The following is a 16,232-nucleotide window of genomic DNA, read 5'->3' as shown; positions in this document are numbered from 1 at the left end:
ATTCTCACAATTCATTCAGTTAATTTTACTGACACCATGAGTACCAAAGATAACAGAATTACAAGAGAGACGGAAAAAAAAGAGCAATAAGTAGATATAGAGGACTATTTTTTTTAAAAGCTTAGGAAAAATGTCCAGTGAACTGCATTCATAATTATCAAAGTAATAGATTTTAAATTATTTTACAGAATTATTATAATTTTTAAGCATATTTTCAGGTCAGTTCTTGCTTTGCATTTTTTGCTTTGCATTCTTTTCTTTTAACTTTTTTTTTGTTTGTTTGTTTTGGCCAAATTTTCAGGTAACTCTACAGATTTTTTGCGAACTTATGGATGATTCCTTATTTTGTTGCTCATGATCTTCTTCCCATGTTTAAAAAAAAGGCAGTTTGCCCAGGTTTTAACAGGGTTGGGTTAATTAATAATTTGATTGTATTTCCCATCTTTAAAAATCCCCGTCCCATACAGACGCCTGTCCCAAAAACAGGCCTGTTGAGTTCAGAGATTCAAGCAAATAATGTCCTGGGCTATTAATTGAAGTTTTACGGTATTATAGAGTATTTAAAATTAGCTCCATATTGACAGACCACAACAACAAAATGCACAAAGCTTAAAAAGTACGTTATAAAAAATGATTAGCGGCTTTATTTTCTTTAGGTCTTTATTTTCCTGACCGAGCTGTCGGTACATTGAATCAGTCCGACAGCAGCCAATCAGAGAGCAGCACAGGAAGGCGCGTCTGGTCTGGTGACCCCGGCTAACGAGCACAATGATACCGAGCGTCACAGCGCGTGGCTACACTTTAAAGCCGTCATGTCTACTAAAACACGGACGGTAACGAGAAAAACATTTGGCTAAAATATCCAAGATGGAGATTCAATAACTTTCAAGTTCGTCCGACACCTGAGGCCTCACGAAGAGCGGTGAGTAGAAGCGAACGTTAGCGAACTTTAGCTGAGAGCTAACGTTAGCGACAGAAGTTAAGCTAAGAGCTAACGTTAGCTAATGAAGTTAAGCTGAGAGCTTAGCTAATGAAGTTAAGCTAAGAGCTAACGTTAGCGACAGAAGTTAAGCTAAGAGCTAACGTTAGCTAATGAAGTTAAGCTGAGAGCTAACGTTAGCGACAGAAGTTAAGCTAAGAGCTAACGTTAGCGACAGAAGTTTGGCTGAGAGCTAACGTTAGCGACAGAAGTTAAGCTAAGAGCTAACGTTAGCGACAGAAGTTAAGCGAAGAGCTAACGTTAGCGACAGAAGTTTAGCTAAGAGCGACAGTTGTTCTGGTTGCCAGTTGGGTGGTAACCATGTGAGACTGCTAAGTTTTTATAGCTGTGATAACACAAATTTTATCTGTAGTCAGCATTTTGTCGAGACTTGGTGGAACAAGTACTCAGATCATTAACTTAAAAATAATTTACTATACTCGAGAAAGCAAATTTCAAAGCACAATTTGGATTCTGCTTCTTTTCATATTTTGTACTGTTCGCTTATTCTTCTACATTTCAGTTATTGCACCGACGTGTTGGGCAACACTTATATGACTAATACGAAAGATTTGGATATGTTACAGATAAAAGCAATAAGACTTATTAGCAAGGTTAATGTCAGAGAATATACAGTCTGTTTATTAGCTCAAGTGTGTTAAAATTTAAAGATTTGGCTCAAATATTAGTGAATTTAAAAGGAGCTACAAAGATAAATAATAAGACATTATGAACTTTTTGAGTGACAAATGTTACTGTAATGATTGTAAGTGATTGTTTCTGTTATTGCTAAACTTATTATGATTTGTGAAAAAGAGGCAGATATAAAAATGTTGGTCATTTGTTCCTGTCTTTACTGCAGCTTTTATTAATGGTAAGAAAGGGCCAAGTAGTAAAAGCGTATAATGGGTTTTATTGTTGTTTTGAAGATCATACACTGACATGAGCAAATAACCCAAATATGAATGAATTAAAAACCCTGTTGCAAGTTAGATTCAAGTAGGGACTGTTCATTAGTTATGAAAATGGAGGAGGTTATTGCAAAATCGGGGAGGCATGTCACATTTTTAAGCGCTGGGTAAGGAGTTATGTTTTTTAATTTATTTTTTTTTTTTGCTTAGGGGATGTGCATACAACTTTCAGTGTCTTATTGTATTATTTTACTTTTTTTGTAAAACGGTTAAACTTGCGCAATCTATTATAGAAAAGAATAGAATATAATAGAAAGACTTTATTGTCGTCGCACAAGTACATAAAAATTTGAAACTGCTACTTGTGTAACAGTGTGTTAACAACATTAACAGTGGTACAAACCAATAATATATGAGGTATACATGCAACTGATGAAGTAAATACTATAAAATAGAGTAGAAGTTACCATTTGTCACTGCACAGAAAAAGAGAGCATGTTATTGTACAGAATGGATATAGAGAATGATGGGACGTTATGCTATATTTATGAAAGGTTTAAATTTATCCTTTTGATGGCCTGGGGGGAAAAAATGTTCCTGAGGCTGTGCAACTTTTGAAGTCGCCAAAGCCAATGGGTTTATTGACTTGATGTGTTTTATTGATTATAATTCTACTTTTCCATGAAGACTACATTAAAAACAAATCATATTTAATCAACTGTGGGTGGATCTTGTAGTTTAACTTATTCCACATGCAAAGAGCTCATGCTGGCAGATGGCCGATTGCATTGCAACTTTTCTGTCAGCTCATCTTGAAGGTGTGAATACGCCGCGATCACACCACACCCCGTATGTGCCTGAATACTCTTGTTAAACATCACTTGAAGCACATGAAGACACTTGTGACTTAGAAAGTTGGACACCTCTCAAGAAAGACACATTTATCAATATCCGTTTGGTGTTTCTGGTAAAGAGGCCTGAAAAAGGGGAACAACAAGTATGAGATCATTGTTCTCTGTGAGCAAATGTCTGCTTTGTTTTTTTTCATGTTGTTACTGTTAAATTTCAACATTTTTACACGCAGTCCTCACTAATGATAAGTGGTGCAAAGTAGCTTAAGTACATTTCTTAAAGGTGCCCTGTGGTGTTTCTTGTAAATAAACAAAAGTTGTTTACATCCAGGGTTACTCACATTGATGTCTCAAACAAAAACAAAACAGTGATGAATGCCTTTAATTATTCATGAAACATTTCTTAAGCAGATATAAAAAAGTATTTAAAATCATGCAGTGTTTATATCCATGTTTGCTCCAAGGCTCTTCATTACCTTTGTTATCAAACATTGATCCATGCACCTCTTATAGTCACAAATCCCACAGGGTACCTCTAAATTCTGTGCTTTAATGTAATTTCAGGTACATTTTCTGGTACTTGTGCTTATTATTGACCTATGACTAAGCCCCGGCCCCCTACCTGCTTAAACTAACATGGCAGTCGTTAGTGTCACAGACATATCCAAAGATGCTATACAGAACTTTAGGAACAGAAGCTCCTTATTTTACACTGAAGCCATCAAAAGTGTCTACGCTTTGCTGTTTTGAAAGATCGCTCATGTTTTTGCCCTTACGTGCAATGAAATTGTTGTACTTTTCTCTGTTTATGTGAGGTTTAGAAAACGGGACAAAATACACTCTATTCTTCAGCATCTCAGGATACCTCGAATCAGTGTTGCATTCATTCCATGCACATCATTTGATCATTTTTTTAAAGTTATAACTGTTATAGCTGTTGGTCACAGGATGTTCATCCCAAGCAGAGTTGCAGAGGGATGTGTGAATGAAAGCAGTTTCTTTCCGCTGTGTGACTGCGTCTAGGTTATATAAAAAATCGTGATATATTTTTGCCATATCAACCACCCCTACTGAGTAGTACTTATATCTGTTGATGCTTTATTTTCCAGGTAATACTGAAATACTTTAACTTCAGTAAGATTTTGAATGCATTACTTTTACTTGAAATTGAGAATTTAATGTTTCTGCAGTGCAGTATTGCTGTTTTACACTCAAGTAAAGGATCTGAATACTTGTTGCACCGCTGTCTCTGAGGTTTCAGGTAACCTCAGATTAATCAAAATCAGCTGCTTATTGTTTTCGTCCCTTTAAGATCTGCAGACAGATCAGTTTGTTGCCAACCTTCAGCTGAGTGACAGGAAACTAAAATAGGGCATGCTCTTATCATGTGGTTTGCTACCCACCAAAATAACAAGCTAAACTTGACTTCCATTTTACTTCCCTCTCTGCTTCTACTACCCCGTCCTGCAGGCTGAGTGTTCATCCAAATGCACGCACTTTTCTGTGACTCGCTCCAGTTGTTTTGGTCTTAAATGTCTGTTTTGGGTGTTTTTCACAGAATCAGCATGTGTCTGACTTTTGAAACTCATTTCTCTCAAAAAAACAGTTTAAGTTTTTATCTGTTGGATGAGCTGGACTGCCTGATCACCAGTTTGTGTTGTTGTTGTTGTGACCTCCAGTAGCTGCAGCGGGTTCCTCTGCTGCAGCTGCAAAGCCGTTAACGCAGTTTCTAAATATGTCATCTTAAGATTTCTTTCACTTCCACACTTTCGGTGCAGTAACAAATATGTGCTCATACATTTCAAATCAAGTTACAACAAGATGAAAAATTAGAGGAAAAAAACATTGTCACAGAGCTTGTTGATAACTGAAGCTCCTGTGTTGCATGATACAGATCTTTCCCCACTTTACTTTTGCCTCAACATTTTGCTGATGTTGAAAACTGATGTCTGTGGGAGTAGAGATGTTGTAATACAGTGACACTGCAGGGAGAGATGACATGTTTTTAAAAAAACTGCTCCTTACTGAGGATTCTTTAGAGAGCTTTTAAACATACAAGTATAAATTTGAGCAACCAGAGTTTGATTATTTGATCACAACATCAAAAAAATCATCCCATTAAGCAAGATTGGAACGCTTTCATTTTTAGTTTTATCTGTTTATCTGTAGTGACAGTCAGAACTGAGTTGTAATGACATTCTCATGAACTGTTACGTGTCAGTGAGTTCAGTTTGCCACAGAGAGTTTGTAGCACGCAAGGCTAAGAAGTACATGCAACAAACCCACTACGCTGTGTGTAGACCAGAGGACAAAAAAACAGGGTTTGCCTCTTCAGTTTCTGTGTGGCCCACGTGACTTCCTCTTGCACTCTGGCTGCAGCCGAGTGCAGCTCTACCTTTTTTTTTTTTTAATCTGACATCTTTGGCGGTGATAGCACAGTGACAGAAACTCTCTGAATAAGACCGGTGTATCGCTCTCACTGCTTTTTGTCTAGGGAGATCTCTGAAGGACAACTGAAGAAGAAGATGTTGAGGCGAAGGCCTTCCAATGCCTCTGAGAAGGAGCAGGTTCAGGGGCAGAAGAAGAAGGTAAGTTTTGGGCTATTTGTTTTGAAGTTTTAAATTTAATGTGCTCAAGTTGATCTTTATTAATGTAAATGCTGTGGATTATGACTGTGACAGGGTCTTTATCACACACTTTAAAAGCACTTGCTGTTTGCATTTCAACATCGCACACAGCTGTCTTTGTGTGCACATCATCTCAGCACAGGATGTCTGCTCACATTTGTGCAAACCTTTGTGGTGAAGCTGAATTGACCCACAAACACACACACACACACACACACACACACACGCACACACACGCACACACACGCACACACCTTAAAGATTAAGGTCTTTAAATCTTTTTTGTGAAAAAACAAATATTTTTTAAGTGTCTCTCTGGCCTCAACTTACTCTTTTAGAAAAGTTAAGTTCCTCTATTCTGTCAGGGTGAATCATTGCTGCAGATGTAGTTTGAGTCATAGCTGGCTTGCGGCTTCTGGTACCTTCGTCTCCAGCAACCAACATGAGAACGAGCCTCCCACGCTCGACACCAGTGCCCTTATTTTCCATCAACATCTCCCTCCTGTGGTCTAATTCACGCCTTTTTATTACACACCTCATTGTCTCTGTTCTCGGCAGTTGTCCCCAAACACACAGTTGTCAGCAGCGATGATTGAAGCTGATGAACATCATTGTTCCACGACATAATCCACTGCTCTGCGATTAGCAGCAGTAAAAGAAGCTAGAAGCTTGCTGTATATGAAAGCTTTGTGGCTTTTTAGTGAGGAGAAGCTTGACAGGAAAAACAGACATCTACCAGCAAAACTCATTGTGGCCTCATCATAAGGTCATTTTTTCCCTTGAGTGCACTAGTGGTTGACTTCTGCAGGTTAGATGCAGACAGAGACCACCAGCCACCAGCGCTGACTGGGTGTCTGCAGCAATTGGCTGCTGGCAGTTGCTCAAGCTTTGCCCCGTTTCCTGTGGTTTTGACAAAGAATCGAGAAGGATGAGCTGCGATAACATCAAGCTCGGCAACATGCGGTTACATGGAAAATGAGACGAAGACTTTCCACTAGAGCTAGAGGAACAAAAAGTTCTGAAAAAAATGCAAAAGAGTAAAAACGTTGGCTTTTTTGGCTCAAAATAAGTCTTAATCTTAATCACATGCAAGTGACATGCAGACTTGAGCTGAAAGGATTGTCAGACAGCTAATTTCATAACAGATTAACCATTTAAAGGCCCAGTGTGTATTATCTAGGGACATCTATTGGCAGAAATGGTTTACAATATTCATAATTATGTATTCATTAGTTTCTAATTACCTGAAAACACAAGTTATTTTATTTTTTTAACCTTAGAATGAGCTGTTTATACCTACATACAGAGTAATGGTCATCGTCCAAAGTGTCCATTTTGTTGTTTTTTCAGTAGCCCAGAACAGACAAACCAAACACTGGCTCTAAATCGGGCCATTCACGTTTCTGCATTGTTCGTCGCAGTTTTCTTACATGCTTGGCACATAGAAGAAGTTTCAGTTCAGCAACTTCACCGCTAGATGGCACGAAATTTTACACAATGGACCTTTAAGTAATTTTTCATGCATAAATGTTCCAAATCCTCAAGTTAATATTGTCATGGTACTGGAATATCTATCTTTGATACAGTACCATGAAAATATCAATATTCGGTACCATTTTTAAATAACATGCAAAAAAATTTACATTGAGTGCATAATATTTTTGTATATTAAAAAAAATATAACAAGGTGGTAACATGACAACAGAAAGTTTTCTTTAAAAATATGAGAGAGCGAGAAAGAGAAGAATCAGTATTTATCGATGAAACAACACTAACCCCAGTTCCACGTCTTTAGTTATGATGAGGGAGTTTTCTAAATTTGTAGATTGAATTGGTTTGAGAAAACAAGCAATGGAGACGTCATCATAGGTGTCATTGAAGTGTGAGCTGCAGATAATTCATAAAAAAAATCATGAAAAAATCATAACCAGACTTTGAATTTAAAAAAAAAGAGTATTTTACAGTAAATGTATTCCCATAGAGACACATGTTCACAGGGGCACCCTGGAAAAACCCTGGAAAAGTCATTGAATTTCACAATCATGTTTTCCAGCACTGGAAAACTCATGGAATTGGTCAAAAGTATTGGGAATTCTGGTAACGTCATGTAATTTTGTTGTGTGTACTGAAATTTTCACAGTAATCTTTCATGGATAACCTTATCACTTACCACGTAATGTAACAGAACGGTAAATTTATTTTCTGTAGCTGTTGACTTAATGCATCCCCAAATATGTGTCAATGTGGGACAACATTTCGTTTACAATCTCTCCCCTCATGTATGCCAGCTAGCCTAAATTCTGTTTGAACACAGTTTGATTCTTATACATCTTAAAAACACCAGGCAAGTGTAGTGTAGTGAGGGAAAAAAAAGGTTTTATGAACATTGAACGTTATGAACATTATTGTTTTTGTATGTTTTATGTGTCTTGAGTAGGGTGTTTTTAAGTCAGTGAATACAAACTATTTATCACAGGGACTTTAATGAATCACCACACATCATTTCCTTTGTGTTTCCTGCTAAACATTTATATCTTTTAAGCCACAGTGTCATCTGCATCATACAGACATTTAGTGACCCAGATTCACAACTCAACATTTTTTAACCGTGAGGGCAGACATGAGCAGTTTTTCCTCTGAGAAATCCCTCTGCAGATTCTTTCTCTTCACACATTTGAAGAGATAAGAACATGTCGTGTGTGTGCACAACCGTGAGTTGACTGTTATCAGTGTTGCATTACAGTGAAAACCACCAAACAACGGACTGACGTGTCTGTTTTTGTTTGATTGCAGCTCACTCTGCAGAGATCCAGCAGCTTCAAGGATTTCATGAAGCACAAGCCGACTTCTCCTGTTGTGTCAGAGAAGGAGTTCACCCTGGAGGAGAATGTGAGTCTGTCTCAAGCATACACATAAAAGCATTAGACAAAAAAATCTACAGTTTTTAAAAGTAGAAGTGAATAAGCCCTTTGTGTTTTGGTTCCTACGTGAGAGATATTTTATCATTTTGTTCCTCATTCGTCCTGCTGTCACCATTTCAACCAGAGCCTCAATGATGCTGCATTCAGAAAAGAGCACAAAGGACAAGTAGAAATGATCAGTTACAGCTGTTAGAGAAGTGCACAGTTTGTGCTTCCTGATTCAACTCACGGTTGCTGCACGTGTGGGCAAATGTTAATACTTAAAAAATTCACAGAACTTCAACAACTTCCCAGTAACATTATCAGCACCCCGAGTGGAAGTTGGAGGACAAGTAAGCATAGAAGTGTAGAAGAAGAGAGGAAGTAAGAAGCATTGCAAAGAGCCCAGATGACAGCGCATGCAGACAGGATGTCCGCTAGTCTCTCAAGCAGAGAGCCTCTGTGTCAGACAGACATATACAGAAGCGGCAAGCATTTAATCAGCAGGTCCCCCCCCCCCAGAGAATTTAGGTTATTGTTAGTCAGTGTTGTGCATTTATATATATATATTCAACTGTTACAGCCTTTTCTCTACCTGTGGCAGTAATGCAGCTCAACAATAACTCTTTAATGCAATTAAGAAAGGGTCTAAAGACATTTTAGTTTCGTGTAAGAAATGACGATCGCAGCCCACAGGTGCATTAATATCTCGAAAATGTTAAGTTTGACAAGAACTTGAGTGCAGACTCCGCAGTATTGTATCAAAATGTCACAGCTCTGATAACACTTAACACGTATAGAACACACTAATAGAATAAACCAGTAGCTTCCAGTTTTTAGAAGCCACAGAATGATGTTTAATGGTTAACCAGTCTGATGCAGCCATCACAAACTGTCCTTCTGAATTAATGTCTCTGATCTAAAAGCACTTCTGCTGTATTTTCCTCTGCACATTAGAGAGGACACAACCTCTTTGCCCTCAAACAGCGCAGAGTGTCGCACAGTACATTTGCTGTAACTAAGGGCCTCCATAAAAATACTTTCATTAGCTTTCATTACTGAGCCTGCAGTGTTCGGCTGCAGACGCAGTTGTGTTTGGTAACGCTCTCAACACTGTTTTCAAGCACCTGGCCACAATAGAGTGCAGGTGTGTGTGTGTGTGTGTGCGCGCGCTTGTGACTGTGGGTATCAGCCATGTGTGTAAATGCAAACCTCATTACCACAAAATCTGTCGGTTTTTCTAGTTATTGGGAAGTGAATACTTGACAGCGATGCCACTGCGAACCATTGTGAGAGCTAAATTAGTTTGGCCATTTTTGTAATTCTCTCAAACTGTACTTCCCCCTACTTTAAATAAGGCCGTAATATCCACTCATCTCTTCTCTGTCCCGGTCAACAGATAGTTGCTGATTTTTTTTACTCTTTTCTCAGGTGGCAGAGGGAGTGACAACAGAGGAGGCAGTAAAAAGTGGCAGCAAACTCGGAAAGAAATGGCGCAATGTCATCTCACGCACCATGACTCGAAAAACATCCAAGATGGTGCAGAAGGCTCTGGCTGAAGAAGGGGTAAAATCCTATTTACAGTTACCATAACATGATCACAGTATTTAAACAGTAACAATTAGTATACATCAAAACATCAAAATATATTTTGAATATTATAATAATAATAATACTATAAATGAATAAACTATTCATAATACCTGATTGAATTATGAAGGATTTCTTTTACTTAAACACACTTAGATGTCTTTACACAGAGCTGATGTTGCTACAATAACATTGAAATTGTCTCCATCTAGTGGACAAATGTATGTACAGTGTTTTTCAAAACAAAAGCAGTCTTTGATCGTAAGTGGTGGAGTACATTTATTGAAGTACTGTACAAAGTAAATACAAGTGCCTGTAGATTGACTTAAGTATTGTCATTCCAAACTAAAATTGTCCATAATTAGGAGGGAATTATTGTACTTTATACTTCTATACATTTAAATGGCAGCTATATTTTTCACATAACAAAATTAGAATATTCATTTTCATAATCCCTAACCATTTATACTGTTTAGGGGATTTTTATTTCAGATATTTTAAATACTTAAAGTTTATTTCCTGAAAAAAACTTCTGTACTTTTGATGTCATATAATGGGGTATTTTTTCACAGCAGCATTGCGACATTTACTTCAGTAAAGAACCTAAATATTGTCTGACCTTTACCAAAATCTGGTGTATGCCAGATTCAGTTCAGAGCTGTAAACTTACAAAACTGCAAACGATTTAACACTACAAGGTGGTTGTAAGTTGTAATAGACAAAACGTCAAACTGAGTTGATGTATGAAGCCTTATTTTGTTAAGGATGTGGCGTGATGCGTCCTTAAAGCTCTGGTTCTGGAGAATTTTAAGCTTTTCAATAGAGATGGAGCCATGAAATGAAACCGAGACAAAATGTTGTAAAAGAATAAAACTGAATATGTCTAAATACATTGATAAATAACATTTTTTAAAAGTGAAACATTTTCATTTAACCACCAGTACGTTTAGAAATTAAATTAAAAATGTAACTCTATCTTCTCGTTTCTAACAATAGCTAGTTTTATTTTTTAACTCACAAATTTTGCACACTTTTTGTCCTTACTAACAGTTCTATTTTTGACTTGTGTGATATTCATGTACAACATTTTGCCAGATTTTTAAGAAAAGCTTCATCATTTTTGTGACTTATTAATTGTTAACTGAGTGAACTGAAGGTGAACTGACCTCTGACCTGCGCTGTTGTCCTCTGTGTCTCCAGGGTGAGAGTGGTGAGGAGCTGTCTCCGGTCTCTTCTGATTTTCTTCCAGATCTGAGCGCAGGACAGCGGACGTCTGTGTGCTCCACGGGGTCAGAGGACACCATGCCCAGCCCCATCACCCGCCAGCTCTCAGGCAGTAAGAGAAACAAAGAGAACGTATCAGCCTTTTTCTGGCCCACTTAGATCTGCTTCCTGTACACTTAAGACTTCACTGCAAGGTCTTCCTGATCACACTCAGGGTCCTCCATGACATCCGCTTATACTGTTAAAATTCAGTATAACCCAATACTCGGAGCCAAGATCTTCTGAAATATCTCTCAGTCAGGGCTCAAAACATAAAGGGGCCGTACTTTTACTATTTCAGCTCCAGCACTGCGGAGTTTCCTCCCCCTCACAGTCAAGTCGTCTGAGTCTGTGCCACATTTTTAAAACTTGCATGCATGTCTGTGTGGTCATTACGTCCACAGCTGTTGTCATCATGTTTTGTAAGATATTATACAGTGTTCAAAATGCAAAGTGCTCCACATTTCAGTTTCATTTAAAATATCATTTGTTGATAAAGAAATGTGATTAAAGATTTTAAATAGCTCTCATTATATGTGCAGTACATTTTGGTTAGTGTTTAACCTTATTGATTAAATTGTGCATTTAACTGTTGTGTTTTTGTTTTTTTTTTTACTTTTAGACTAGTCAACTAATCAACTTCTCTTTTATTGTTTCAAAAAATAGGTCGTTAGTAACATCCCTATTCCAAAATGTAGACTTTGATATTCCCCTTAATATAAGTTAAAAAAAAGAAATAATAGTATCAACAATATCTGTTGATATTGATCCGTTGCAGCATTTTAAAATGATAAATTTTGGACATAAGTAAAGCTGAGAATGCTCCATCAACATAGTTATTGTGTTTCTCAAACACTGACACTCCTCTGTCCATTTATAAGCAGATATTTGCAGCGTGTGAAAACCTGTGGACACAGAGCCACGATAATTATCCAAAACCATTCAGATCTGAAGGCAGAGGATGAAACTGAGCCTGCTTCTTCTCTGTACCGCTCAGGTAGCGACAGACAGAGTCTGGACAGCGGATACTGCCAGAGGGACAGCATGAGACTGGAAGAAAACGGCGTCTCTTACAACGGCCCTTTCTGTGGTCGCGCTCTGGTCCACACTGACTTCACTCCGAGCCCCTATGACGTGGAGTCGCTCAAACTCCAAGTGAGTCTTCTCGCTGTCTCTGATTTCGCCCTCGGCCTCTTCTGCTGTCTTGTCAGCTCGTCCTCCAAGGAGCTTGTTATTTGAATGAAATAAGACGGGAAATTTTTGATTATTATTCTTCGAGGCAGAGTTTGAATCGCACAACCTGTTGCTGTCTGCCTGTTTCACAAACTGAGATAATTTCAGTTGTGCTTTTGTCTCTATTGTAAATGTAAAAAGAGTTATATATGTGTTAGTAACCAAATGATTCTTGTTCTCAAGGTCTTTCTTTTGTTCATCTTTTATCTCCACCTTGACGACATCATCACGAAAAAACCTGGCGTTCATGCGTCATCTCTCTTACAGAAAGGAGACATCATCCACATCATCGAAAAGCCTCCCGTGGGGACCTGGACAGGAAAGCTCAACAACAAAGTGGGCTCCTTTAAGTTCATCTACGTCAACCTGCTGCCTGACGAGAGCCCCCCGGCCAGGAGGAGGCGCTGCAACAGCAAGAACAGCCGATCCAAATCCAAACCCAAAACCCTGGAGGAGGTCTTAGACAGCATTGGCCTAAATGTAAGTAACACTGATAATAATGCAATGCTCCGAAATTAACACTTAAGCGCTAATTATGGGTGGATTTTCAATTTTGCAAATCTTGAAAGCCCACGCGGGTGAATGTTTATTCCAAAGTAGTAAAAAAAACATGCAGAGAATTTCTCCCATGTTTTTTTTTTTTGTTACACGCGTCTAAATAACGGCATGAAAATGATTCTCGAGTGCTCCTCGTTCCTCTGCGCCGTTCATCGCACCGAACATCATTTATTCCATTTCACTGTCACTTCCTGCAGGTCAGGAGGCCAGACTTCATGTAACGTGCAAAAAAGAGGGTGATTGTTGTAGAAAGCAAGGAGTCGGATGAGGAGGTTTGAATTGATTAACTCTTTGAAACCTGGACGTACATCAGTTTTTCCTCATGTTGCATTCAGACGCATTTCACAAGCATTTAAATCTTTGAAGTCTGAGCTAAAAGGTTAAATTCTCTCCAAAAACATGGGAAAAGGCAAAGTGCAAATTGCAAGAAATTGGTAAAATGTGAAAAGAAAATAACCTGAAAATGAATGATTGAAAATTTAAAAAAGAGAGAGAGAGAGAAATATTAGAAAATTATCAAAGATGAAAATTTTTCTTTTTTTCTTTTTTACATTTTCAGGTAATTTTTTAGAATACTTTTTACTAATGTGTTGCTAATTTTGGGGTAACTTTTTGTCAAGTTGCCCATTTCGTTCCTCCCCTGTTTTTGAAAGGCATCAGTCAGATTTTCTCAGGATTCAAAGGGTTAAAATGATGAAGGAATTTTGAGATCGGAATCGAAGATTGGAATTTTTGAGCTGTATTCACGCTTGAATTGATTAATCGTTGATCAATATATTCTGATAATTTCCGATTTTGCTCCAGCCTCTTCTGTAAGTTTGTGCTTAACTATTAAGATATTAATGCCTTAATACATCAATGAAATGTACTTAAAAAAAAATATATATATGCGTAACACAAAAATGCAATTCGTTATTCGGTAAGTAAAAAATCTGCTCAGCAGTGGACTTTTTAATCCATCAGTCATTTTGGTCGCTGAGTGAAGGAGTTAATTTCGGTCACTGGTCACATCATAATCCTGGATATCCGTCTAAATGTTTGTGTTTATGTTCTTTGTTTCAGGATCTGAGCTCTTTGCTGTCCATGCACGGTTTTCAGAGCCTCGAAGACTTTGCAGGCCTGAAAGAGTCTCACCTCAACGAGCTGAACATCACAGACCCAGACGAGCGCTCCAAGATCCTGAACGCCTCCGAGCTGCTGAGAGACTGTAGGTGCACACACGTTAACACCGCAATAATCTTCCATAATGATGCTGCAGTAAAAACACTCCTCTAATCCAGACTTTCAATCAGATCTGTCCCAGTAACTTCAGGTTTTATCTCAGTCGTCAGGCAGTGTGATTAAAAAATGTGTCTTTGGGGAATATTTTACGCTGGTACCATCATATTTCTTCTGCCTCAGCTGCATAATTAGCTCCATTTTATGGCTCAGTTGCACAGCATCACAGTCGCAGTTTGAAGTTCGGCTCAGTCGCTTGAAAGAAAATCGTCCTCTGATACCTCGGCTTGTCTGTGCTCCAGACCAAACATTAAACATTATTTGAGCATCGGCCCTGGACAGCAGCTACATGATGAATAGACTTTATGGATTAGCAACAGCATTACAATTAGCTGCAGTATCACAGTATTCTTTCTTCAGCGTTCAGCAGAACTGAACGCCTTAAATGGAAAGATGGGAGATATGATTTTTTCAGACTATTTATCTTTTCTTACAGAAAAGTTTGCAGCTGTAGCCTTAATGCTTAACTATTACAGCATTGATTGATTTTAAAAGTCATCTTTTTTATTTTATTGCTTATGGTTTTAAAGTGAAGTCAAAAAAACAGCAACAAAAAACAATGACGTGACCAAAAACAAACCTGATACCACTGAGTTTGAAACCGGAAAACAAATTTCAGAGTTCAGAGTGAAGATAGCCCCTTTTCAATGGAAAAAGGTGATTTAAACACTTCTTATTTTTAAAATCTCACAAAGATGGAAAATTATTTGATTTTATGTATAAAGATAAATAGCGTACTACCATCCTAGTGTCCCCGATACAAGAAATTACTTGAAAATCAAAAAATAGAAAGTAATTAGAGCATATTTATGGCATTGATGTTGTTATAATTGTCTGCTGCTCATACAAACTGACTTTAGAGTCTGTCTCAGGCTGAACGAGAACAGAGGACCTCTCAGAGTTCACAATTCAGTAAAACAAACAAAAAAAGATTATATTAAGCTGCTCAGTCTGAAAATGTGATACTCTGGGACACCCAGTAGCTCAGTGGAAAGAGCGGGCGCCCCATGTACAAAGGCAGTGTCCTCGCTGCAGCAACCGCAGGTTTGCTTTCAGCTCGAGGCCTCTTGCTGCATGTCATCCCGTCTCTCTCCCACTGTCACACAAAAATTCTGTCCTGTCACACAAAGGCAAAAACGCCCCAAAAAAACATTAAAAAAGACCCCACACAGTGATACTTTCTGCTCTGTGTAGCTGAAGACGAGTTGGAGCCAGAAGAAGAGGACAGATCTGGGGAGGACGCCAAGGAGCCGAGGGACTCTGGCTGCTACGAGAGCTCAGAGAACCTGGAGCCAAAGACGGAGGAGGAACTCCAGGATGAAGCATTAAAGGAGCAGACAAATCAGGAGGAGGCAGAGAAACACGAGCAGCAAGAGGAGAACCAAACAGAGCAGCTGGACGCTCTGCAAGAGGAGCTACAGGAGCTGATGGTGGACGAAGGATCTTGAGTAAAGATGAAGAATACTTCTTTTATTCCCGGTTTCTCAGGGACCTTGGACGGAGGTGTAAGACCATTAAAAATGTCTCTTCATCAGAAGAGAGCGGACTGGTGATAGGAACACGGTGTAATGTTCACAAACTGAACCAACACGGTGGTCTCCGTTTTCCACAGCTTGCCTGCGCTATTGAGTGAGCAGCACAGTGTCTCTTTGTCCGCCACAGCCGAGTACAAAGCTCAAGAGAACACGTGAGCAACATGTGTGGTGTCATACTGAGGATTTCATGTAAAGTGTCTGTTCATGACCAATTAAGCATTTAAAAGTTGTCTCGTTATTCTCTGTGGCCCTGTCTTAAATGTTTTTACGTCCACTCTCAAGCAAATATGAATGTAAAATAATTTCAAATATTTTTCATGTAACTTGAATTTAATTGTTACTTTCGATGCCTTTTACTTATGTTACTTTTCACAGAATTATGTTGCATGTTATCATGAGGGAGTTTTGCTGTACATATAATTTGAATAAAACATAAATCTCTGAGTTGTTGTTGACAATTTTTAGTAAACGGCCTCGATGCCCCGAGCTTCCAACCCTCTGGAGAAT

The 16,232-nt window shown here is 38.4% G+C and overlaps 1 protein-coding gene across 1 annotated transcript; it reads left to right on the top strand.

The window, feature by feature from the left end:
* Positions 1-838: 838 nt before the first annotated feature.
* On the top strand, positions 839-16,169 carry sash3 (SAM and SH3 domain containing 3). Its single transcript, XM_042493722.1, has 9 exons — positions 839-922; positions 5,236-5,329; positions 8,162-8,257; positions 9,700-9,834; positions 11,059-11,194; positions 12,119-12,276; positions 12,622-12,834; positions 13,975-14,119; positions 15,385-16,169. The coding sequence occupies exons 2-9, from the start codon at positions 5,267-5,269 to the stop codon at positions 15,636-15,638; spliced, it is 1,200 nt and encodes a 399-aa protein (XP_042349656.1). The 5' UTR covers positions 839-922; positions 5,236-5,266; the 3' UTR covers positions 15,639-16,169.
* The last annotated feature ends 63 nt before the right edge of the window (positions 16,170-16,232 follow it).

This window comes from Plectropomus leopardus, chromosome 9 (genome assembly GCF_008729295.1).
Source record: "Plectropomus leopardus isolate mb chromosome 9, YSFRI_Pleo_2.0, whole genome shotgun sequence".
NCBI classification, from domain to species: Eukaryota; Metazoa; Chordata; class Actinopteri; order Perciformes; family Serranidae; genus Plectropomus; species Plectropomus leopardus.
Note: the sequence above shows the minus strand (reverse complement) of the source record. Positions and strands in the feature narration are given on the sequence as shown.

Excerpts from the sequence above, each read along its gene's own strand:
- sash3 (XM_042493722.1), top strand. The coding sequence starts at position 5,267 with ATGTTGAGGCGAAGGCCTTCCAATGCCTCTGAGAAGGAGCAGGTTCAG. Across the intron at positions 5,330-8,161 it reads TTCAGGGGCAGAAGAAGAAG|CTCACTCTGCAGAGATCCAG; the intron begins GTAAGTTTTGGG and ends GTTTGATTGCAG. Across the intron at positions 9,835-11,058 it reads AGGCTCTGGCTGAAGAAGGG|GGTGAGAGTGGTGAGGAGCT; the intron begins GTAAAATCCTAT and ends CTGTGTCTCCAG.